Source organism: Scyliorhinus torazame, chromosome 2 (assembly GCF_047496885.1).
Source record: "Scyliorhinus torazame isolate Kashiwa2021f chromosome 2, sScyTor2.1, whole genome shotgun sequence".
NCBI classification, from domain to species: domain Eukaryota; kingdom Metazoa; phylum Chordata; class Chondrichthyes; order Carcharhiniformes; family Scyliorhinidae; genus Scyliorhinus; species Scyliorhinus torazame.
In genome coordinates, this window is record NC_092708.1 from 381,093,952 (window position 1) to 381,120,471 (window position 26,520).

Consider the following 26,520-nt stretch of genomic DNA (forward strand, 5'->3'; position numbering starts at 1 on the left):
GCTGTAGGATATTGCCGAGTGGGACAAGGCCACAGATAGATTTAAACACAAGGATGATGATTTTTAACTTTAATATTTGGACATGAATTCAGGGAGGATGGGAAGACAGACAAATGAGATAGGATCAAATGAGATGGGATGTGCACAGCTATTTAGTACAAAATCAAGTTTACAATGATGGTGTGGCCACCCCTGGCGGACATGTGTGCATGAGGGTTTCAGCAGAGAATACAATGGGATAAAGGCAGAAGCTCGATGTAGGAGAGGTAGAAGTAGGCAGTTCTTGTGGCGGAGTACATGGGGCCAGAAACTAAGCCAAGGTTAAACAGGATTGCATGCTTGCAAAGTGTCTGGTTGATCCTGAGGCACTGCTCTTGGAAGCATCAGGAATCTGCGGTAGAGATTGTTGCAGGGGCAAAAGACAACAGCTCAGGTCTTCATCATGTTGAGTAGAAGTTAAAGGGACACCGACAGCTAGACTATATTAGTGGAAGCTACGGTAGAGGGAGTTCAATGTAGGGAAACGCAAGGTCATCCACTTTGGATTATCCAAATCAGAATTTTATTTAATACTGAGCAACTAGGAAGAGTAGACGAACAAAGGGATGTCGATGTGCATGTAACATATCACTAAAGGCTAGTGCACAGGTACAAAAGTAATCAAAAAAGAGCGAATGGAATGTTGGTCCTTAATCGCAAAGATATTGGAATACGGAAGAAAGTGATAATCAGTAGCAGAGAATCTTGCTCAAACCACATCTGGAGAATTGCATTCAGTTTTAGTCACCGAACCCCAGGAAAATACTTGAGGGAATGAAATACAAATTCACCAGAATGATATTGGGTTAAATTATGAGGACATGTTACATAAATTTGGTTTAAAAAGGTTAATTTGGGAGTATGATGTGAATATGTTAAGGGTCATCCAATCACCTGCCACCCTCCTCCTGCCTCGCAGGAATGACATCTATTCTCTAAACAGAAAATACAAGCTGTTTTCACACAAAATTTCGACTAAACTTGTAAACTAATGAGCATTTAAAAGTAATATTCTTTCAGTTAAAAGATTTAAGTATTCACCAATTAGTGAAAAGGCTGCACTGCCTTTTTTTTTTAAAAAAAAGCCTGTATAAATTCTCCTTGCCGAGGGCACTGATTGTTTAGCCAACAATCTACAAGAGATCGACAGGTGACTACTGCAATACAGAGCAAGTACAAGTCAAATCTTCTAGTTACCAGCTCCTAAAATTAACAGTGTACAATTACTGAACAGACTGGTTTAATTAGAATTAGGTCTGTTCAGGTGATAATAGCGCCATGTATGCTTGACAATAATCAGATTATTTTTTCCCATTTAAGCAATTTACTGCAAAAGGTGCAATGTTTACCAGACGTGAGAATTTTCCATGCATTGCAAAGTCAAAATCACATTTCCAGCTCCTCGATAATTTGCTGCACTAGTTTCAATAGGGTTTTCTTGCTTGTGCATGTTTCATTTACCCACCATCGCTTTCTAAGGTTTGCACAGTAATCACAGCCACTTACTCCTTGAAACACCACAATCTCTAATCAGGGGTATGGTAGCAGAGGGGCTGCATTACAGGATTAGTGATCTAGAGGCCTGGACCAATGCTCTGGATGTTCAGATCTCTCCATGGCAGCTGGGGGATTTATATTCAGTTATTAGTGACCACAATTCATTGTTATAAAAATCTATCTGGGTCACCAATATCTTTGAGGCAAGGAAGTCCATCTTCTGTAACCAGTCTGACTTGCATGCAACTCCTGGTCCATAGCCATGAGATTGAATTTTAACTGCTTTCCAAAAATGTCCTCGTAAGCCACTCAGCTGCATTCAATGCTGTGGCTCAACACCACATTCTCAAAGATAATAAATGCTGGACAAATTCTCATGAATGGATTACCATTTGTGGTTTGTTTAAAAAGCACCATCAAGGATCGAACCACTGCGTTTCTTGTGATGTCAAACACACATCTAATGCTTGCAGTGTCTTCATGCACAATCTTTCAAATTAACCAATTTAGAAATGAGAGAGCTTTCAAAACTGACACATAGTGAAAACCCTGCAATGTTTAATTTCACCAATACATAGGACCTGCATACATGGTAGCACAACACATTAGGAACACTGCAAAATCCTTAATTTACATATCACTTTTCAGCAATGTCAACCTCACGAGCAAGGAAACTTAGTTAATTTGGTGGCATTGGTAGAGGGTTGAATGTTAGCCACTCCAAAATAGTGCAATGGGATTTCTGAATCACCCACAGCCCCCAGAATAGACAGAAAGGACCAACTGACGGATCATCATCAGGCAGTAATCCCAGAGGAACTACTATGGATACTATGGATCCCATGATCCATAATGCTCTGCCACAAACAGCTCAGGTACTCTTCCCCAACATGTTGCTCAGATCGTTAGTACAATGGCTTTAATTTTTCTCCACTTTTAAAATTAATTCTCAGGATGCAAGCACCACTGGCAAGGTTCACCAATCAAAGGGTTTGCTCGGTCACTTGAGAGCAGTTAAAAATTAACCACACAGGTGTGATACTGGAGTTACATGTCGGCCAATGAGGCTAAAATAACAGGTTTCGTTCCCCAAAGGCATTTGTAAACCATTTACCCCTAAAAAGACAGTCGAGAGTTTCATGGCTATTTATATTTTTACCAGCTTTTATTTTCCAGTTATTTTAAAAGCCAGATTCAAAATGACTATGGTAGTTTTAGAACTCATGCCCCATATCTCTCAAGACTCTCGGTTACTGGTTCAGTGATGCAGGTACGTTACCACACCAGTGACACTTTTGTAAACCATATCACTAGGTACTTCAAATGTATTTTAAAAAAGGTTAGTGGAGTCACAACTGCCTTTCATCAGATGAAATATCCACGAAAACCAACCAGGAACTGATCTAGACTGGTCACTATAAATGATTACTACAGGCAAGGCAAGGTAAAGTCGTAGTCTGATTGAAATTTATTTTTTTACTCGTTAATGGACATGGGCATCGCAGGCTGGGCCAGCATTTATTGTCCATCCCTAATTGCCCTCGAGGGGGCAGTTAAGAGTCAACCACATTGCTGTGGGTCTGGAGTCACATGTAGGCCAGACCGGGCAAGGACGGCAGCTTTCCTTCCCAAAAGGACATTAAGTGAACCAGATTGGTTTTTATGACAATTGACAAATGGTTTCATGGTCATTAGAATTTTAATTCCAGATTTTCAAATTTCACCATCTGCAGTGGCTGAATTCGAGCCCAGGTCCTCACAGCATTACCCTGGGTTTCTGGTTTCTAGTCCAGTGACAATAACATTACACCACCACGTCCCCAATCGACAGGCAAGTGCTGAGAGGTGTATCACAGTTTCGGAGTTCTTTGAAATATTCTCTCCATTGAATGCTGATGTTTTCTCGGTCTCCCAAAAGGGTTCCATCCTTACTTCATACCGGTTTTGAGGCCTAGTGTTGGGTCCACATATTGCTTTGGTCGCACTCAAACAGCTCCGGGTGCCGTGCCTGTTGGTGAAGAGTTGCAGCTGCTTCTTCATTCCACCATTGTTTCACGAGTTCTTCAGCTTGCCTTGCTGGTGATGTTGTTTTGCTGGTGCAGAGAGCTCTCCTCTTCTTCGTGATGAAATTTCAAATGGTGTGACCATTCTCACCAAACCAGTCTTAGTGTTTCCTGGTCTTGTAGCAGATGGTTTCTTCACAGCTTGAGACGACGGCTGTCTTCAGCTCTTTCCACTTTTCTTCCATTCCATTAGAGTCAAGGCTTTGGAGATTTTGGTGAAGGCATGGTTAGAAGTTTTCTGACATGGTTGGCTCTTGAAGCTGCTCAAAGTCGAACTTTTTTCTTCATCTTCTGCTGGAACTTGTGGACATACAGGAGCGGATGAGCTGGTGATCTGTCCAGCAGTCATCTGCACTGGTCATCGCTTTGGTGAGGAGTGAATCCTTTTGGTCCTGAGATCGGACGATGACAGTCAATCAGGTGCCAGAGCTTTGATCATGGATGTCACCAGGAAGTCTTGAACTTGCCTTTTTGGCGAAAGTGTGTTAGTGATGACAAACTGGTGTGAACAAAGAAAAGTACAGCACAGGAACAGGCCCTTCGGCCCTCCAAGCCCATGCTGCCCGACTAAACTACAATCTTCTACAATTCCTGGGTCCGTATCCCTCTATTCCCATCCTATTCATGCATTTGTCAAGATGCCCCTTAAATGTCACTATCGTCCCTGCTTCCACCACCTCCTCCGGCAGCGAGTTCCAGGCACCAACTACCCTCCGGGTAAAAAAATTGCCTCCTACATCTATAGGGGTGTGGAGAACCCCTATACTTAAATGTTAGCCTCGGTTATAACTTCATGTTTTGGGGCAGCACGATGGCACAGTGATTAGCACTGCTGCCTCAGGTCCCAGGTTCGATCCCGGCTCTGGGTCACTGTCCGTGTGGAGTTTCCACATTCTCTGTGTTTGCGTGGCTTTCGCCCCTACAACCCAAAGACGTGCAGGGTAGATGGATTGCCATGCTAAATTGCCCCTTACATAGAACATACAGTGCAGAAGGCAGCCATTTGGCCCATCGAGTCTGCACCGACCCTCTTAAGTCCTCATTCCACCCTATCCCCGTAACCCAATAACCCCTCCTAAACTTTGTGTCACTAAGGGCAATTTATCATGGCCAATCCACATAACCTGCACGTCTTTGGACTGTGGGAGGAAACCGGAGCACCCGGGAGGAAACCCACGCAGACACGGGGAGAACAAGCAGACTACGCACAGACAGTGACCCAGCGGGGAATTGACCTGGGACCCTGGAGCTGTGATGCCACAGTGCTATCCACTTGTGCTGCCTTAATTGGAAAAAATGAATTGGTACTCTAAATTCATTAAAAAAATAACTTTGAATGAGGTTTGAACCCCAACTTTGCCACTCAGGAGGCAGTGAGACAAGCAGATACTTGTTGCAAGGTTTTAAAAAACCTTTGTATCCGACTCAAAAATTCCTTGATTCCTTAATGAACAAACTGCCCACAATTGCTTTTCTCTTATTTGTCCTTTGACTCTTTGCAAGAGAAACACATGAGAGCAGGAAGAAAATAATCGGAAGGGCAATTCAAGTTCACAATGTCCCACTGTAAATTTTCAGTAGAATAATTGCATCACTATAAAAACCCACATACTATTATCTATACAACAAAACATGGAGATAAGGCCTCAAAAGATTCACTCGGGCATGTTAATTAATGTTTACCCGAATACAATGTTCATGGTGGTTTTCATATCACTATTCCTGTGGTATCAATTATGAATATTCAAGAATGCCAACAAGACTGCAATCGAATGTAGCGTCCTGAGGATTAGCTACATATGATTACAATCTTCTTCGGTGTATCGATTCCACAGGATTGCGTCTTAAAAAAGTTGAAATAGCTGAATATGATCTTTGCCAGAATATTTAATGACAAAAATCGATACGAATCACAAACTCAGAGAGCCTATTATCTCCTGCTTTAAACAGAGTTATTGGCAGCACAGTAGCATAGTGGTTAGCACTATGGCATCACAGCGCCAGAATTTCCGGTTCGATTCCCATCTTGGGTCACTGTCTGTGCAGAGTCTGTACGTTCTCCCCGTGTCTGCATGGGTTTCTTCCGGGTGCTCCGGTTTCCTCCCAAAAGACGTGCTATTAGGTCATTTGGACATTCAGACTTCTCCCTCAGTGTACCCGAACAGTGCCAACTAGGAGCTTTTCACAGTAACTTCATTGCAGTGTTAACGTAAGCCTACTTGTGACAATAAGGATTATAATTATTATTATTAAAATGGCAGCAGAAAAATGACTGACTGCATTCTCAATGTGCCAAGAGACATTCTACAAATGATCAGTAATAAATCGTCCAGATTATTCATACATTGATGGATATACAATAATGAATGTCTCAAATGAGTGACAGTGTTTATTCTAATGTTGATTTCTGAAATAACTGGTTATTTATATCTGAAGTGCTTCTCTATTGTTTGGTCATGTGTCAACAATTGTGTAATTGAAAGAGTGAATAAAATGAAACAATTCACTTTCCAACAACCAGACCCAGCTAATAGAACAGTTGGTTTCATATCATATGATCCGTTTGGTAGAACAAGTTACAAACATGAGTCTTTGTTGCAGTTTCCAGGTGTGCTACTAGTGCAGCATCAGTGTATCAGAGTTCTCTGCTGTTGAAGTTTTTGTCTTCACTTTCAGGCTGGACAGATTGTAGACCTATTATGCAGGTAAATCTCCAAATTTGCAGGGAAGGCAAAGGGCAGGAGCATGGAGCAGATAATACCAAAGCAGGGGCTAGGACACAACCCTGCTCCACTCATGGATGAAGTAGATGACAGTCAATTCTCCCCAAAATGCTGTAGAGTCCTGTCGACAGTGTTGAAGGCCTAGTGAGATTTATGAAAGAAAGGTAAAGATATATATCCTGGAGACTCCCGGTGGCGGCAATGAGTGAGTGAGTCGCACATTCGGGGGCTCTCACTCCGGGGGGATTGGAGGACCTGGTTCCCCGGTTTTGCGGGACTGCGGAGCGCTGGAAAGACGGCCACGGAGGTGCTGAGGAACGGGCAGAGCTGCATGGAACTGCGGGAGAGCAGAAAGCAGTGCAAATGGGAGAGGAAGGGACAAAGACAAGGTGCAGGGGAAGCTGACAAAGAACAAACAAAGAACAAAGAAATGTACAGCACAGGAACAGGCCCTTCGGCCCTCCAAGCCCGTGCCGACCATACTGCCCGACTAAACTACAATCCTCTACACTTCCTGGGTCCGTATCCTTCTATTCCCATCCTATTCATATATTTGTCAAGATGCCCCTTAAATGTCCCTATCGTCCCTGCTTCCACTACCTCCTCCGGAGTAGCGAGTTCCAGGCACCCACTACCCTCTGCGTAAAAAACTTGCCTCGTACATCTACTCTAAACCTTGCCCCTCTCACCTTAAACCTATGCCCCCTAGTAATTGACCCCTCTACCCTGGGGAAAAGCCTCTGACTATCCACTCTGTCTCTGCGCCTCAATTCTGTATACCTCTATCAGGTCGCCCCTCAACCTCCTTCGTTCCAGTGAGAACAAACCGAGTTTATTCAATCGCTCCTCATAGCTTATGCCCTCCATACCAGGCAACATTCTGGTAAATCTCTTCTGAACCCTCTCTAAAGCCTCCACATCCTTCTGGTAGTGTGGCGACCAGAATTGAACACTATACTCCAAGTGTGGCCTAACTAAGGTTCTATACAGCTGCAACATGACTTGCCAATTCTTATACTCAATGCCCCGGCCAATGAAGGCAAGCATGCCGTATGCCTTCTTGACTACCTTCTCCACCTGTGTTGCCCCTTTCAATGACCTGTGGACCTGTACTCCTAGATCTCTTTGACTTTCAATACTCTTGAGGGTTCTACCATTCACTGTATATTCCCTACCTGCATTAGCCCTTCCAAAATGCATTACCTCACATTTGTCCGGATTAAACTCCATCTGCCATGTCTCCGCCCAAGTCTCCAGACAATCTAAATCCTGCTGTATCCTCAGACAGTCCTCATCGCTATCCGCAATTCCACCAACCTTTGTGTCGTCTGCAAACTTACTAATCAGGCCAGTTACATTTTCCTCCAAATCATTTATATATACTACAAAGAGCAAAGGTCCCAGCACTGATCCCTGTGGAACACCACTGGTCACAGCCCTCCAATTAGAAAAGCATCCCTCCATTGCTACCCTCTGCCTTCTATGGCCTAGCCAGTTCTGTATCCACCTTGCCAGTTCACCCCTGATCCCGTGTGACTTCACCTTTTGTACTAGTCTACCATGAGGGACCTTGTCAAAGGCCTTACTGAAGTCCATATAGACAACATCTACTGCCCTACCTGCATCAATCATCTTAGTGACCTCCTCGAAAAACTCTATCAAGTTAGTGAGACACGACCTCCCCTTCACAAAACCGTGCTGCCTCTCACTAATACGTCCATTTGCTTCCAAATGGGAGTAGATCCTGTCTCGAAGAATTCTCTCCAGTAATTTCCCTACCACTGAAGTAAGGCTCACCGGCCTGTAGTTCCCGGGATTATCCTTGCTACCCTTCTTAAACAGAGGAACAACATTGGCTATTCTCCAGTCCTCCGGGACATCCCCTGAAGACAGCGAGGATCCAAAGATTTCTGTCAAGGCCTCAGCAATTTCCTCTCCAGCCTCCTTCAGTATTCTGGGGTAGATCCCATCAGGCCCTGGGGACTTATCTACCTTAATATTTTTTAAGACACCCAACACCTCGTCTTTTTGGATCACAATGTGACCCAGGCTATCTACACCCCCTTCTCCAGACTCAACATCTACCAATTCCTTCTCTTTGGTGAATACTGATGCAAAGTATTCATTTAGTACCTCGCCCATTTCCTCTGGCTCCGCACATAGATTCCCTTGCCTATCCTTCAGTGGGCCAACCCTTTCCCTGGCTACCCTCTTGCTTTTTATGTACGTGTAAAAAGCCTTGGGATTTTCCTTAACCCTGTTTGCCAATGACTTTTCATGACCCCTTCTAGCCCTCCTGACTCCTTGCTTAAGTTCCTTCCTACTTTCCTTATATGCCACACAGGCTTCGTCTGTTCCCAGCCTTTTAGCCCTGACAAATGCCTCCTTTTTCTTTTTGACGAGGCCTACAATATCACTCGTCATCCAAGGTTCCCGAAAATTGCCGTATTTATCTTTCTTCCTCACAGGAACATGCCTGTCCTGTATTCCTTTCAACTGACACTTGAAAGCCTCCCACATGTCAGATGTTGATTTGCCCTCAAACATCCGCCCCCAATCTATGTTCTTCAGTTCTCGCCTAATATTGTTATAATTAGCCTTCCCCCAATTTAGCACATTCATCCTTGGACCACTCTTATCCTTGTCCACCAGTACTTTAAAACTTACTGAATTGTGGTCACTGTTACCAAAATGCTCCCCTACTGAAACATCTACCACCTGGCCGGGCTCATTCCCCAATACCAGGTCCAGTACCGCCCCTTCCCTAGTTGGACTGTTTACATATTGTTTTAAGAAGCCCTCCTGGATGCTCCTTACAAACTCCGCCCCGTCTAAGCCCCTGGCACTAAGTGAGTCCCAGTCAATATTGGGGAAGTTGAAGTCTCCCATCACCACAACCCTGTTGTTTTTACTCTTTTCCAAAATCGGTCTACCTATCTGCTCCTCTATCTCCCGCTGGCTGTTGGGAGGCCTGTAGTATACCCCCAACATTGTGACTGCACCCTTCTTATTCCTGATCTCTACCCATATAGCCTCACTGCCCTCTGAGGTGTCCTCTCGCAGTATAGCTGTGATATTCTCCCGAACAAGTAGCGCAACTCCGCCTCCCCTTTTACATCCCCCTCTATCCCGCCTGAAACATCTAAATCCTGGAACGTTTAGCTGCCAATCCTGCCCTTCCCTCAACCAGGTCTCTGTAATGGCAACAACATCCCGGGAGCAAAGATGGCGGACCTAGATTCCAGCAGGCGCTGGAAAACATGCTGCAGGTGATAAAAAGCAGTTTTGAATCGTTGAAGCAGGATAACATGCACCCACTTCAGAAGGTAGTGGATCAATTGAACCAGAGATTGGATGCCCAGGACTAAAAAGTTAAGGAGCTGAGAGAGGCGGTGGAGGAGCAGGCAGACGCGCAGACGATTGCTGCGCTAGAAGTCGACGGGTTGAAGGAGAGACAGAGAAGACTGGTGGACAGAGTAGAGGAGCTGGAAAATAGAGCCCGTAGACAAAATCTGAGGATCGGCCTCCCGGAGGGGGCTGATGCCACAGCGTTCGTGGCGGACCTGTTGATGCAGCTGATGGGGGCTGAAGCCTGTCCGCGACCGCCGGAGCTGGAGGGGGCACACAGAGTACAGGCGAGACAGGTGCGTCCGGGTGGGAAGGCCCCCCTGTCCGATGGTGATTAGGTTCCACAGGATTGTGGAGAAGGAGCAGGTGCTGCAGTGGGCAAAGAGCTCTAAGAGCAGCACGTGGAATAACAGTGTCCTTCTCATTTACCAGGACCTAAGCCAGGAGGTGGCCAGGCAGCGAGCAGTCTTTAAACAAGTTAAGGAGGTGTTGTTCAAAAAGCACGTGAAGTTTTGGTCTGCTCTTCCCGGCCCGTCTTTGGGTTCCGCATCAGGGCCAATACCACTACTTCTCCAAGCCCGAAGAAGCGATGGACTGTGTGAGGGATCAAGGTCTCGAAAAAAGGTCCCACAAACGCAAGCTGGGGTCCGAGAATTACTGGTTGAAGGGACGCTTACTGTGCCTGGACTGCAGGTTGACTGTTTACTGCTTTAAAGGTGCCTTGTGTAATTTTTTGTGGGCAGTTTTTGCCTGTGGGGGGAGGGTATCCCCCCGGAACGGTCTTTTTCCTTGTATTGCGGTGTTACATATATATATATATATATATATATATAATATATATATATATATTTTTTTTTTTTTTTTTGGTGCTCAGAAAGGGACGTGGGTTGACACTTTTCTGTGTACACAGCTGGAACTGTATTGTACCTGGAGCTGCCTCACGGTGCGGTTTGATGTTTACATCTTGTTTGATCTTTCCCATTTCAGTGAGACTGCTCCAGTGGGTCGGAGTGGGGGACGGTGTGCTGGGGAGTGGGGAGATGAGGTCGGGGAAACAATGGGAGTGAGACAAGGGGCGCCGGAGCGATGAGTCACCGGGCTAGCAGATTGGCTAGTCTAGTCAAGAGAGTCAGGTTGGGGGGGGGGGAAAAGAGAAGGAGAAAGAGAGGAGGACCGAGTACAGCCAGTGAATGGCAGGGGTGGGGTTATCGGGGGATGTTGCCCGGGGGGGGGGGGGGGAGGACCGAATACAGCCAGTGAATGGCAGGGGTGGGGTTATTGGGGGATGTTGCTTTGGGGGGGGGGGGGGGGGGGGGGAAAGAGTTATTTTGCTGACGTGGGGGGGGGATCTGAAGTAAGTAATGGAAAGGAGGTCGGGGGTGGAGGCAGCCAAGAGGCGAGCCAGGAATGGCACGGCACATGGACCGGGCTCAAGAAAGGTTATGGCTGACTGGCGGGGTGAAAGGTTGTGCCCCCCAACCAGGCTGATCACCTGGAATGTCAGGGGACTAAATGGGCCAGTTAAAAGGGCACACGTGTTTGCGCATTTGCAGGCTCTATTAGGCGGACGTAGTTATGTTGCAGGAGACACATCTGAAAGTGTCTGACCAGACTAGGCTAAGGAGGGGCTGAATCAGCCAGGTCTTCCACTCGGACTTGGATTCTAAGTCCAGGAGGGTAGCAATTATGATCAATAAGCGTGTTCAATTTGAGGCGGAGGACGTAGTCGCAGACGGCAGGGGCAGATTCCTTATGGTAAGGGGCAAGCTGGAGGGGAGAAGAGTGGTGCTGGTGAACATATATGCGCCGAACTGGGACGACGTTGACTTTATCAAAAGAATGCTGGGGAAGATCCCAGACCTAGACTCACGCAGGTTGATAATGAGGAGGGGGACGGACTTTAATACGGTCCTTGACCCGGGCCTGGACCGGTCATGTCCCAGAACGGGCAGACTCCCAGCAATGGCAAGGGAGCTGAAAGGGTTCATGGAGCAAATGGGGGCTGTGGACCCATGGAGAGCCAGACAGCCGACGGGAAGGGGCTACTCGTTTTATTCGCATGTTCATAAAGTATATTCTAGGATTGATTTTTAAAATCTTGAGCAGGGACTGTGTAGGGGAGGTAAAGAATACGGAATACTCGGCAATCACTATCTCGGACCATGCCCCGCACTGGGTGGACCTGCAGGTCTGGGCAGGAAAATCCCCGCGGGTGAAGGCGGCGATGCTTGAACGGAGCCGCAGCGAGGGGGGACTGGCATTGCCGAGTCTGATCAACTACTACTGGGCAGCTAACATAGCCATGATAAGGAAGTGGATGGTGGGTACGGGGTCTATCTGGGAGCAGGTGGAGGCGGCTTCGTGCAGGGGCACCAGTTTGGCAGCCCTGGTCGCGGCTCCCCTACCGCTGTCGCCGGCCAGATACTCCACCAGCCCGGTAGTGGGGGCGGCCCTGCGGATATGGGGCCAGTGGAGGAGGCATATGGGGGGAGGGGGGGTTGCGTCTGTTTGGGCTCCAATATGTGATAACCATCGATTCGCCCCGGGGAACATGGATGGAGGGTTTCGAACATGGCAGCGGGCGGGTGTGGGCGATACGTTCCTGGAGGGGAGCTTTGAGAGTTTGAGGGGCTTGGAGGAGAAATTTAGGCTGGTAAGGGGAAATGACGTTAGGTACTTACAGATGCGGGACTTTGTACGCAGACAGGTCCCATCCTTCCCACGCCTCCTGCCAATAAGGATCCAGGACAGAATAGTCTCTAGAGGAGAAGGAGGAGAGGGTACAGTCGCGGATACCTACAAGGTGCCCATGAAGGGGGAAGAGTCCCAGACGGAGGAACTGAAACTCAAATGGGAGGAGGAGCTCGGCGGGGAGATGGAGAATGGGATGTAGGCGGAAGCTCTGAGTAGGGTAAATCCAACCACAACATGTGCCAGGCTCGGCCTGATTCAATTTAAGGTCGTTCACCGGGCCCACATAACAGTAGCTTGGATGACAAATTCTTTGGGGTAGAGGACAAGTGCGCTAGATGCGCGGGATGACCAACGAACCATGTTCACATGTTTTGGGCATGTCCTAAGCTTAGGGGGTACTGGGAGGGATTTGCGGGGGTCATGTCCCAGGTGCTGAAAACAAGGGTGGTGATGAGTCCAGAGGTGGCAATTTTCGGGGTTTCGGAAGACCCGGGAGTCCAGGGGGAGAAAGAGGCAGATGTTCTGGCCTTTGCTGCCCTAATAGCCCGGCGGCAGATACTGCTGGCATGGAGGGACTCAAAATCCCCGAAGAACAAACTATGGTTTTTGGACAGGTCATGTTTCCTGGGTATGGAAAAAATTAAGTTCGCCTTGAAGGGATCTGTACTGGGGTTCGCCCGAAGGTGGCAACCATTCATTGACTTCTTCGCAGGAGAGTGAACGTCAGCAGGGAAAGCGAGGAACGGGGTGGACATTAGGGTAGAGTAGGAGGGATAAATAGGCGGGTAATGTCTAGGGGAGAGGAGCGGGCATGTGCAGTATGGTTTGATTGTAGTGGTTTTATATTGATGTTTGCACATTTTTGTTAGCTGTAACTGTTTACAATGCCAAAAAACTACCTCAATAAAATTGTTTGTTAAAAAAAGATATCCTGTTCCCTACACTTGTAACATGAAGATGATCGTGTGCAGTGTCAATCCACCAACATGGAAACCTCACTGTGCTTCTGGATAATACACTCCATATGCAAGCGCGGCCCAGTAAGCGAATACAGTCAGAATACAGGAGAGAGCTGGAGAATCTAACGGAGTGGTGCAGCGACAACAATCTATCCCTCAATGCCAGCATAACTAAAGAGCTGGTCATTGCCTTCAGGAAGCAAAGTGCTGTACACACCCCTGTCAGCATCAACGGGGCCGAAGTGGAGATGGTTAGCAGCTTCAGATTCCATGGGGTACACATCTCCAAAAATCTGTCCTGGTCCACCCACGTCGACGCTATCACCAAGAAAGCACAACAGCGCCTATACTTCCTCAGGAAACTAAGGAAATTCGGCATGTCCACATTAACCCTCACCAACTTTTACAGATGCACCATAGAAAGCATCCTATCTGGTTGCATCACAGCCTGGTATGGCAACTGCTCGGCCCAAGACCTCAAGAAACTTCAGAGAGTCGTGAACACCGCCCAGTCCATCACACAAACCTGCCTCCCATCCATTGACTCAATCTACTCCTCTCGCTGCCTGGGTAAAGCGGGCAGCATGATCAAAGACCCTCCCACCCGGCTGACTCACTCTTCCAACTTCTTCCATCGGGCAGGAGATACAGAAGTCTGAGAACGCACACAAACAGACTCAAAAACAGTTTCTTCCCTGCTGTTGCCAGACTCCTAAAAGACCCTCTTATGGAATGACCCGATTAACACTACACCCCTGTATGCTTCACCCAATGCCGGTGTTGTGTAGTTACATTGTGTACCTTGTATTGCCCTATTATGTATTTTCTTTTAATGTACTTAGTGTGGAGCTGCTTGCAGAAAAATGCTTTTCACTGTACCTCGGTACACATGACAATAAACAAAATCCAAATCCAAAACCAGTGGGTCATCCAAAGCTCTGATCAATGGTGTTTGCGTGATATAAAGGCCCTAAACACAGATTTGAACATGAGGGAGACGCAAACTGATGCAAAGGGAAAATGGCAACATCAGCTGTTGGCAGACATGCACCACCATGAGTCGGTGGCTACAGATCCTGACAACCAATGCCAACACAGAAAATAACTCAATGGCACCTGCTAACTACTGCATATGTGACACATGGCAGAACCTGCTTCTCAGATTGGTCTCTTCAGTCATCAGCAAAAGTGCACCATATGAAGCTTCTCCATCCCAAAAGATTGGGTTTGCAGATAATCTTACAGATGGAATGGGCGATGAATGCTGACCTGGGGGATGAATGCTGACCTAGCCAATGAAGCCCACATCCCGTGAATGAATTTTTTTTAAATATGAAAGGATGATGACTGTTGGTAACAATTGTAGTTGATGAGATTTAAAGGTGCCAACAGGTGTTTTCAGTGGAAATGGAAAAAATGCCAAGAGTTGAATTGCCAAAAGGAAACCACCATTAAGGTCCAACCAAGTTTACCTGGAATAGACAATCTTGGATTGGAATTTATTACCATAAGACATTGGGCCGAATGGCCTTACTTCCGCTCCTTCGATCCACTCCACCATTCAATCATGGCTGATTTCAACGCCATTTACCCACGCTCTCTCCATAGCCCTTAATTCCTCGAGAAATCAAGAATTTATCAACCTCTGTGGCAATGAATTCCACAGACCCACCACTCTCTGGCTGAAGAAATTTCTCCTCATCTCTGTTCTAAAGTGACTCCCTTTTATTCTAAGGCTGTGCCCCCGGGTCCTAGTCTCCCCTGCTAATGGAAACAACTTCCCTACATCCACCCTATCTAAGCCATTCATTATCTTGTAAGTTTCTATTAGATCTCCCCTCAACCTCCTAAACTCCAATGAATATAATCCCAGGATCCTCAGACGTTCATCGTATGTTAGGCCTACCATTCCTGGGATCATCCGTGTGAATCTCCGCTGGACCCGCTCCAGTGCCAATATGTCCTTCCTGAGGTGTGGGGCCCAAAATTGCTCACAGTATTCTAAATGGGGCCTAACTAATGCTTTATAAAGCTTCAGAAGTACATCCCTGCTTTTATATTCCAAGCCTCTTGAGATGAATGACAACATTGCATTTGCTTTCTTAATTACGGACTCAACCTGCAAGTTTACCTTTAGAGAATCCTGGACTAGGACTCCCAAGTCCCTTTGCACTTCAGCATTATGAATTTTGTCACCGTTTAGAAAATAGTCCATGCCTCTATTCTTTTTTCCAAAGTGCAAGACCTCGCACTTGCCCACGTTGAATTTCATTAGCCATTTCTTGGACCACTCTCCTAAACTGTCTAAATCTTTCTGCAGCCTCCCCACCTCCTCAATACTACCTGCCCCTCCACCTATCTTTGTATCATCGGCTCTTGTTAAATAACTCTTGTTATTTGACTCTTTAGATTAATTAGCAAAGTTGTCTCCATTTAGATTGTTTTCAGGTCAGGTGAATAAAAGTGATTTGCCTTCTGCTCCACAAAGCTACAGCAGTATTATATTGGTAAAATTTGGCAATAAACTTTTTAATATCAGACAAAGATCAATACATTATACAGAATTAAGGCAATTGTAAATCAAATCTGCCCACTGCCATGCTGGTCACCAAGCATAAAATGTGTTGACTAATTAAAAGCTGTTAAACACTAGTCCAGACAGAGTTTTGCACATAATAATCTTTCTCACAGCGGCTTTATTTTGTTACTTCAAGGACAAACTGTTTCATTTTACAAACAAAACCAGACTCACTGGAAACTCTGTTTCACGCGATCTTAGTAGTTAATGCAAGACTTGAAAGATGTGCAATAATTGGCCGGACTATTCCTAAATTTTCTGGGTGTGGCATTATAACCACACACTCAATACAATCACAGAACAAGTTCAGCAACCTGATATGTAGATTGGATAACAATACACTGAACTGTGACAAAGAACTATGGGCACAAAAACAATGCAGAACTGTACACAGAACAAGAGTGTAATTACATAAAGAAATAAAATCAATTAATTGTTCATGAGAAACAACTTCTCAACTGGCTCACAATAGGTATGAACCCCTGTCTCTCCAATTCTCCATTCCTGTTGCAATTTTAAATGTTTTAGAAGCCTGTGTTGTGTAACTATTGTCACCAATCATTCCTGAATTCTAGTCAAGGTTGGTAACACTATCACATCCCCATTTTTAATTTTGTTTACGTTTGAGCATTTTTTTTTTTTTTGGAAGGACTCCTTTTCAAGTTTTAGAATGACTAAATCCTGACAAACACAAAGACAATTCTCAAGACATGGAACCAGCAGTAAACATAAAAGGAAACTTTGCAACTGAATTGGGAAGGTTGTCTTCCCGAATCAGTGTCAACACTGCATTTTCCGTCTAAACAATAAACACAAATGTACTGGATACCTGCATGATTAATGAATTTACCCAGCAATCAAGGCCCTAAAAGACAGAGTATTTCAAACAGGGACTGAATTAGTTGATGTTAGCACCCTAGGAACTAGAAGCATCTAGAAATACAATGGAGTTTCCATGACACCAGATCCCAAATAGTAAAAAATGGCAAAGAAACCCAATATGCTGGGCATAAAAGCAATAAAATCTATTCAAAAAGCAGTGAAATATTACTTTCTTACACCATCACTAACTTGTCGGATTTGGGGCACAGAAATTATACAGCAAAGACCTCGAGCATAAATTAGAATTGCTAATAACATGAAACAATAACCTACAAAAAGAAGCCTCCCACAAGCAGAATAATGCACCTTTTTAAACTTTGTGGGATTGAAATAGAATCAGATCTTTCTGTGCTATAAGATCCTTCGGCCTTGTGCTTGTGCCAGGTTTTTCAGAGAGCTATCCAAATACTCGCATTCCCACACACTCGACCATCACTTGCAGGTGACTGACATCACATTTAATTATATATTCAGTTTACAAATGTCCACTGCATGGTGTCAGAACCAATTAAGGTCATATCAGTAAATCTGTTACAGTAGTCTAGCCAAGTAACAAAGCGTGCACCAATCTCAGGCAGCAACAGTTGCTGTATTTGTTGGAGATGTTAAAAGGGCTGGTTCTGAACTATTAGCCTGTAAATAAACACATAATTAACACCAATTAAATGAGAAACATTTGGAGACATGTAGTTTTAAATTTAGAGGCTTTCAGAGTCATGTTGTTGTGGCAGGACAGAGTACCTTACTATTAAGCAATGCAACAGCACGATTAGTGAGAATTGTAAAGATTTAATTCCAGATAACCAGTTAATTCTGTTTTTACACAAGGGCTCAGTACTGGATCCCTTGCTTTCATGATTATATGTCAATGATTTAGACTTGCATGCAGTTTGTATGCACTACCTGTACATGGATTTTGCAGGCAACACAAAAATTGGCCGTGTTACTGATCGTTAGGAACAACGCTGTGGACTGTAGGAAGGTATCGATGGCATGGTCAGTTGAGTGGAAAAGTGACAAATGGAATTAAATCTGGGGAAATGGGAGGGAGGTAATGTACTTGGGGAAGATAAAAAAGGCAAGGGAATACACAATTGAGAAGTGTAGAAAAGCAATGGAATCTTGGGGGTATGTCTACAGAACCTGAAGGTAACAGGGCAAGTGTATAAATTTGGTGAAGACAATAAGGGACACTTTCCTGTCTTAGCAGAGGAGAGTAGAAAAGCAGGCAGGCAATGCTAGAACTGTATAAAAGAATTAGACCAGAGTTGCACAATCTAATGACTGCATTACAGGACAATTGTGCTCAGGCTAAACAGATTACAGAAGATTCACAATAGTTATAGTACAAAAAGGGGTTATTTGGCCCATTATGTCCATACCAGCTTTGCACCACACTCAGACAGTGCTAAGAAAGGAAAGTGTCCCTTATTGTCCAGATGATAACCTCACTGCAAAAAAAATTCTTCCTCATGTCGCCATTGCCATGGCTGTCTTCTGCCATTTGCCTCAAATAGGTGTCCTCTGGTTCCCAATCCTTCCACCAACAGGAGGTTTCTCCCCATCTATTCTACCACTTCTCCGTTCCTTCAATCTATTCAAGTAACTGAAGTTCCTCATCCCAGAATCACTCGCGTGAATATTTTCTGCAGCCTCTCCAATACCTTTGTTGACAGGAATGGATAATTTTAGTTACTTGGGAAAGATCAGATAGACTGCGTTTGTTTTCCTTGAAAAGGTTAACTGAGGATGTATATAGAGATCTTGAACACGTAAAGAGCAAAGGGATTACGGGCTGCATGGTGGCACAGCGGTTAGCACTGCTGCCTCATGTCACCGTGGACCCGGGTTCAATCCGGGCCCTGGATCACTGCCTGTGTGGAATTTGCACACTCTCCCCGGGTTTGTGTGGGTCTCACCCCCACAACCCAAAGATATGCAGGGTAGGTGGATTGGGCACACTAAATTGCCCTTAATTGGGAAAAAAAAAGAATTGGGTGCTCCAAACTGATATTTAAAAAAGCAATGGGATTACTTTTAGATTGCTCTAGCAAAGAGCAAACAGACAAACTAAATTTTGAAAACTTCAACTATGTGAAAGTTAACGTTTCAATTACCCAGATGATTTGGACAATAGTGCTTTCGCAAAAAGGTACAGCATTGGCTTCTTCCGGATGATCTTGCAAAACATTTGACATAAAACTTGTCTAAATTGCTTTAGCCGGTTTGGTCTGAGGTGCAACACTACTGGGAAAAGTCACACCTAAAAATTTGCACTCAACGCAATACAGAAGCAGCTACACTGATAATTATACAGCGCAAACATTAACATAATCAAAGCCAAGTTATTATCTTTACCCTCTTTCCAATCAGCTGTATGATATTTGTGTACAGTCCAATGCTCTCTCAAGAGTTTTGGTTGGAGCTGTGCATCATTCGCAATAACACTGCACACATCCCACATACACACAAAGCATAACACACAAACCTCACCTTCAATAACCCCAAACACCTGCTCAGGTAAGGTCTAGCACACACATTGCCCCCCTTACCTTCCCGTTCTGGGCGAAAGGCGACTTCACGAAGCCGTTCTTCCTGGCCGTCACCTTGCCTTCCGAGTGCACCTTCTCCATGAACCCGTTAACGGTGCTGTAGATGTCCCCATTGGGCGCCAGCTTGCTCTCCATGTTGTCCCGCACCCACACACTCCACCCTACTCGGTCCGCTTTGCCGTCGTCCCTACTCAGTCCGTCTTCCCTCAACAGCTGCTGTCCCTACTCGGTCCGCTCTTCCACCTCCTGCCGTTACACTTCTTTTCCTTTTCCTTTCCTCCTGTCAATAATTAGTTTTGGTTCTTTTTTTCTCCCCACCCCCTTTGCCAGCCGGACCGTTACCCGCGGAAATGCCCACCACGGGGGCCGGCACTCAGAAGCGAACGAAGGAGTGCGGCTGATCGACAAACACCGGAAAGACGTCAGGTCCCAGGCTTCCACCAATAGCCGTCCGCGATCCGGCGTCACGTGAATCCGCGGTGACGTAATGGCCTCGCGCTCCCTGACCCCGCCCAGCCAGCCCCGCCCATGAACTCCAGTAACCTCTGGCTGGCCCAGGTTGGCAGTCATTGAACAAGAGCCAGATAGCCCATGCTGGGCCAACACCTATGTATCCCTGGTCATATTTATTTTAACCTATTGTTATTTCAATTTCCCAGCATTTGCAGTTATTTTTCTGTAAAATCACATCACAGGATGCCAGGGGGGGATTTCCTTAGCTTTGCCTTAGTTCTTGCACGTAGGAAAACATTTTGTTCCGGATATAACAATTGCTGCAGTTCTTCCCAAGCTTTCTTCTCATTATCTTCAGTTTCCTGTTGCTTTCTCAGAGTCCCTTCCTCGCTTGTGTTTTTTGTCCGAACCCACTTCACCTTTTCTAACAATCCTGAAGTTGTTGACAGTAAACCAAATGTACCTGGCCCTCAGAGGAGCACAACTAATATGGGGGGGGTGGGGGGGGTCTCAATTTAAAACAAGTACCCAACAAAAAAAATGGCATTTAAAATAAAATTACAATATTATTCCAGTCATCCAACAGTGACTACATTTCAAAAATACTGCATTGCCTGTCGAGTGCTTTGAGTTGGTCATGAAAGGCGCTATGCTAGTCTCTCTTTGTTCCAGTTTCTGCTGGGTTTTGGGTTCCTTGACTTCCCTCTGACTGATTAATGCCCTTTAACAGACCAGTTCATACAGCCACAGCCTGGAGTAAACGAGAACATTTGCAAGAATTGATTATTTCCTCCTGAGAGGGTTCATTTTCTATGGCTGTTTAGTTGGAAACCATTAGCAGCGTTCAACTAACTGGGACGTTTCTAGCTCTGAATGTCAGCAGGGTTCTTGTGAAATGGTTGTATTCAGCAAAATATTATGGGTACATTTTGATAAGTGCCTGCCTAATGGTAAAAATTGGGTGGTGTACATTCTTCCTTCACTCTGTAATCTAGGATTAGTTGTTAATCCTTTTGCCTCATATCTTTACTAAGTCTCACTCCAGAATTTATGCTTGGTTAGCGACTGCACAATTATTCATTGTCAGACGTTTCATCCTTTGGATGAAACAGGAAACATTTTAAATTGATTCTTGAGGTATGGTGTCACTGGCATGACTGAAATATAATGCCCAACCCTAATTTGTGCAAGAGCATTTGGTGCTGAACCTCTTTCGCCAGCCTATGTGATGACGGTACACCACCAATGCTATGATGAATGGCAATATATTAGGCCATTCGGCCCATCGAGTCTGCTCCACCATTCAATCATGCCTGATATGTTTCTCATCCTCATTCTCCTGCCTTCTCCCCATAACCCTTGATCCCCTTATTAATCAAGAACCTATCTATCTCTGTCTTAAAGACACTCAGGGATTTGGCCTCCACAGCCTCCTGCAGCAAAGAGTCCCACAGATTCACCACTATATGGCTGAATAAATTCCTCCACAACTCAGTTTTAGAGGATCGTCCCTTCAGTCTGAGGCTGTGTCCTCTGGTTCTAGTAGTGCCCAAGTCAGGATGGAGTGTTTCCTGAAATGGAACTCGAGGTATTCCCATATCACAATAGGACTGTTGTCTGGCCAGCTGTTTTTACTGAAACAATTCCCAGATGGCCTCATTATGAATGTTTGGTTGATCTCCAAGACTCACACATGCATGAGCTCAGCAGGGGATTCCGTTTTGACAACTGAAATGAAGAGTTTACTTTGCTTGATTGACATTTTTATGTGGTTATAATATTTTTTCTGTTATCTCTTTTGCCAATGTCTGAATGTGTATTTGGACAAGATTAATAGGTGTGAAGTAGTTAAAGCTTATATTGTTGATATTGTAATTGCAAGGTGACTGACACTTTTATAGGTTTGTAGAAACAGCAGATGTTTTTCAAAGGTTCCTGAAATGTGTGTTTATTTCAGCATTTTGATACTTGCTTTAGTTCTGTCCATCTTCTATCTCGCTTGATGTTTCCCAAATGTCAGGAAGGAATTCCAGGAGATATTTTGCCCTAATTACAATGTTCCAGAATACTTTTTTCAACTAGCCAATAATTCTAAAACAACGGATGCTCAGTGGAAAATTCCTACACACAAATATCGGAAAATAAATACCTGGTGATAGCGACTACAACATCAATAGATTACAAGGTATTATGATAACTATATAGTGTCAACTTTACTTTTCTGGATCCCAAACCTTGGGTGGGGTTCCAGCAGTTTATAATTTATTATCTGCAATGCTTTATAAAACCAATAACTCATCTCCTGTATATGAAGGTGAGGCTGCCCAGTTTTCTGTACAATATTGAAAGGATTGGGGAGAAGTTGACACACCTTAAACTCTGTCTTAATCCGCTTTGTCTTTGTTTTCACAGGAAGATAATTTGGCTTCATGTGAGCACTAGTTTTCTCACCTTTCAGGTTACAGCAAACTGGATGGTTAACTATGTCTAGTTATATCTATTGAACTGTGTTTTAATTTTGGGAACACTCTGAGAGAGGCAGAGGCACCAAAGCTAATACTTTTAAAAAAAATTAAATTTACAGTACCCAATTAATGTTTTCCAATGAAGGGGCAATTTAGCGTGGCCAATCCACCTACCCTGCACATCTTTGGGTTGTGAGGGTGAATGTGCAAACTCCACACAGACAGTGACCCAGAGCCGGGATCAAACCTGGGACCTCGGTGCCGTGAGGCAGCAGTGCTAACCACTGCAGCACCGTGCTGCCACCAAAGCTAACACAATACTATCATGATAATAAGGTGAGAGGGCCTTTATGTACTCATCTGGCTCAATGGGGGTAAGTTTGCTCTGGTCAACAGCCAGGGGGCACTGGTATAAGGTAATGGGCAGGAGATTTAGACGGGATTTGAGGAATAATCTTTTCACCCGAAGGGTGGTGGGAGTCTGGAACTCGCTGCCTGAAAGGGTGGTAGAGGCATGGACCCTCACAACATTTAAGAAGCATTTAGATGAGCACTTGAAACGCCGTAGCACACAAGATGAGGGAACATGTGCTGGAAAATGGGATTAAAATAGATAGGTGCTTGATGGCAGGCACAGACACAATAGGCCAAATGTCCTCTTTCTGTGCTGTAAATCTCTATGGCACCATGAGATAATGTAAAACATTGAATATTAATATCCAATCAGACACCCAGGCCGAGATTTCCATTTTCTGGTCCTCCCCAAAGTCTATGGACTGCCCCGTTGAATTTTCAGGTAGGACGGGAAAGTCCCAACCACAATTTCCAAACACTCCTTTACGAAACAAATTGTATTTGGTTGGCGCCCAACACGTCCGAATCCTGGACCTCTTTGCCCTTGGCGATGGCAACTGGCAAATTGAGTTGTCCCTTAAAGGTTGCTGATGTTTTTTGCCCCTTGTGACACCTTTAATTTTGTTTCTCTGCAAATTTGTATTTCAACCACACATCATCTCCAATCCCACTTAAATTTGCACTTGAGCTTGTGAATAATGACCCAAATGAGGTTAAACCAGAGAATGGAGTGCCATTCGTACTTGAGATCAGGTGACATTGGCACGAGTTCTAAACAATTTAACATTGGTTTACACCCATTGGAGGTGAAATGCACCTCGGCTGGCTAGCCCACCCACTGGCATATTCCCCATAATATGGTGGGTGGGTAAGGCCGGTCCTTAGGCCTATTGAGGCCCTTAATTGCCTGATTAAGTGACAATTAATGGTCTCATTCCCCCTCCCTGAGTGTGAGGTCAGGCGTAATGCCTGAATCTGGTATGTCTCTCTTGTGGGGTCCATGAATTGGACTCAATTTAAATCGTTTTTTGGAGCAGGCAAGGAGCTGGATTAGGGTTTGCCCCTTTTGTAAGGGCCACGAAGAATCCAGCACGAGTTTTAAGGATACAAAATAATAACGTTTATTTACTATAACAATATATACATAACAGTAGCAGTAACTTCCCTTGCTATCTTCTCCTTCCTGCTGGTTCCTGAACTGGCCAGCTTATTTACTAGGAGTTTCTCCACCCCCCTCATTGGGGAAGGTCATACTCCCATAGGATTGTGGGATAGTCATTAGTCCCCAGCCAATCGTAAGTAGGCAGGTTATAACATCCCTCCCCCCCCAAAGTCCAAGGAATCCACTGAAGACCCTGGCGAAGGAAGGCGTCAAACTCGTTTGGCCGCAGGCCGGACGCCATTTGCACGCGGCGTGTAACGAGACGGAGACCGGCGCTTCCGTGATGAACGGCGCGGTTGTACATCCACGGCCTGTGGACCCGAGGATTCCCCCTCTGATTCATCCTGTGTCTCCATCTCGGAGTCAGAGTCTGCTGCCTCCGTCATGTCAGCGTCTCTATCTCCATTCGGTCCCGTAACGACCTGCGCAGGCTTCGAGTGAGGCACCAGTGGAAGATTTTGAGGACTACCTTCCCTTATCTCTGGTCTTTGCGGCTGTTGAAATGAGCTCCGGGGGCGGGGAATCTTTTGAGGGGATGATCTTCTGGACCGGACGTGGTCTACATGTTTTCGCTGGAGACGACCCTGGGCTTGCACTTGGTAAGATATAGGGCCCGTTTGGCGAAAGATTACACCAGGAACCCATTGGGCACCACCAGCAAAATTCCGCACGAATACTGGGTCACTGGGCGCAAACTGCCGAATCGGACGATGCCGAGACAATCCCTGTCCCTGCCGTTCTTGTGTGCGGCGTACTTTTGCGCCAATGTCCGGGAAGACCATACTAAGGCGGGTGCGAAGTCTTCGGCCCATTAGGAGTTCTGCGGGAGCTACCCCAGTCACTGCATGGGGGGTGGTCCTGTACGTAAACAAAAAGCGAGCCAGTCTCGTGTCCATTGATCCGGAAGACTGCTTCTTTAGGCCTCTTTTGAATGTTTGCACTGCACGCTCTGCCAACCCATTTGAAGCCGGGTGGTAAGGGGCAGTGCGGATATGGCGGATGCCGTTCATCTTTGTAAACCTAGAAAACTCCTCACTCGTGAATGGAGTGCCATTATCCGTGACCAGCACCTCGGGGAGGCCATGCGTACTAAATGATAAACGCATCTTTTCAATTGTTGCGCAGGACGTTGTCCCCTGCATCTTATGCACCTCCAGCCATTTGGACTGGGCGTCAATTAGTAGAAGGAACATGGATCCCTGAAAAGGGCCTGCGAAATCTGCATGTAAGCGTGCCCAAGGCCGCCCTGGCCATTCCCAGTGATGTAGGGGCGCAGCCGGCGGAAGCTTCTGATGCTCCTGGCAAATGGAGCAGTTTTGGGCCACCTTCTCAATGTCGGTGTCGAGGCCTGGCCACCAGACATAACTCCGGGCCAACATTTTCATCTTGGTCACGACCGGATGCCCATTGTGCAAGTCTGATAATATCAGCTCCTGGCCTTTTTCCGGGACAATCACACGCGTCCCCCACAAGAGGATGCCGTCTTCCACGCTGAACTCTGACAGCTTGGAGGAAAATGCCCGCAACTCGCCTGGGAGCTGTCTATGCTGCCCACCATACAGGACTATGTGCCAAACCTTTGACAAGACTGGCTCCGTCTGGGTCCACTCACGGATCTGTGATGCCGTGACAGGCAAGGTGTCCATAAAATTTAGGGTTGCAACCACCTCACCGGTCGTGGGGGTCGACATGGGGCTGGTCGATAAAGGCAATCGGCTCAGTGCGTCGGCATTTGCTATCTGCGTACCTGGTTTGTGCTCCAGAGAATACTCATATGCAGCAAGCAACAAAGCCCAGCGCTGGATCCGTGCAGAAGCAATGGGCGGTATTGGCTTATCCTCTCTGAAGAGTCCCAGCAGGGGCTGATGATCAGTCACGATAGTGAAATGGCGGCCGTACACATACTGGTGGAAGCGTTTCACCGCAAAAACCACTGCCAGGCCCTCCTTCTCGATCTGCGCGTACTTTTTCTCCGCTGCAGTCAATGTGCGGGAGGCGAAAGCTATCGGTCGCTCGGCCCCCTTCTCCATCTTGTGGGACAGGACAGCCCCAATACCATACGGGGATGCATCACATGTGACGGGCAAAGGCTTTCCCGGATCATAGTGGGTTAGTAACCCAGACGACGACAATTGTTGCTTTACCTGCCGGAAAGCGGTTTCTTGCGGCTGACCCCAAACTCAGGTGTGATTTTTCTTTAGCAGCAGGTGCAAGGGGGCCAGCGTAGTTGCCAGATTGGGGAGGAACTTCCCGTAATAGTTTACGAGACCGAGAAAAGAACGAAGATGCGAAGTGTCAGTCGGGGTGGGGGCATGTTGAATTGCACGCACCTTCTCTGCGACGGGGTGCAGACCCTCGCGGTCCACCCGATAACCTAGGTAGACTACTTCTTTTGCCTGAAATACACACTTTGTGTGACATAAACGGACTCCAGCCTCCGAAAGGCGTCTAAGGACAGCCTCCAGATTTTCCAAATGCTCTTGCTCCGACGTCCCTGTAATCAACACGTCATCTAGGTAGACAGCCACACGTGGTAAACCTCTCAAAATGCCCTCCATAACACGTTGAAAAATTGCGCAGGCAGAGGATACTCCAAAGGGCAACAGTGTATATTCATACAGGCCCCGGTGTGTGTTAATTGTTACATATGGTCGGGAGGCAGGGTCCAGCTCCAACTGTAGGTAGGCGTGACTCATATCTAATTTTGTGAATGAGAGTCCACCTGCAAGTTTCGCGTAGAGATCCTCTATG

At 45.9% G+C, this 26,520-nt stretch overlaps 1 protein-coding gene across 1 annotated transcript in view; it reads right to left on the reverse strand.

Annotated features, from left to right (window-relative positions):
• Nucleotides 1–19,742, reverse strand: part of LOC140405135 (serine palmitoyltransferase 2-like) — a 150,808-nt gene extending 131,066 nt beyond the window's left edge. Inside the window, exon 1 of the mRNA XM_072493586.1 lies at nucleotides 19,336–19,742. Within this exon, the coding sequence (XP_072349687.1) occupies nucleotides 19,336–19,470 (135 nt within the window). The 5' untranslated portion in view covers nucleotides 19,471–19,742. The remainder of the gene's footprint in view (nucleotides 1–19,335) is intronic.
• Nucleotides 19,743–26,520: the final 6,778 nt, after the last annotated feature.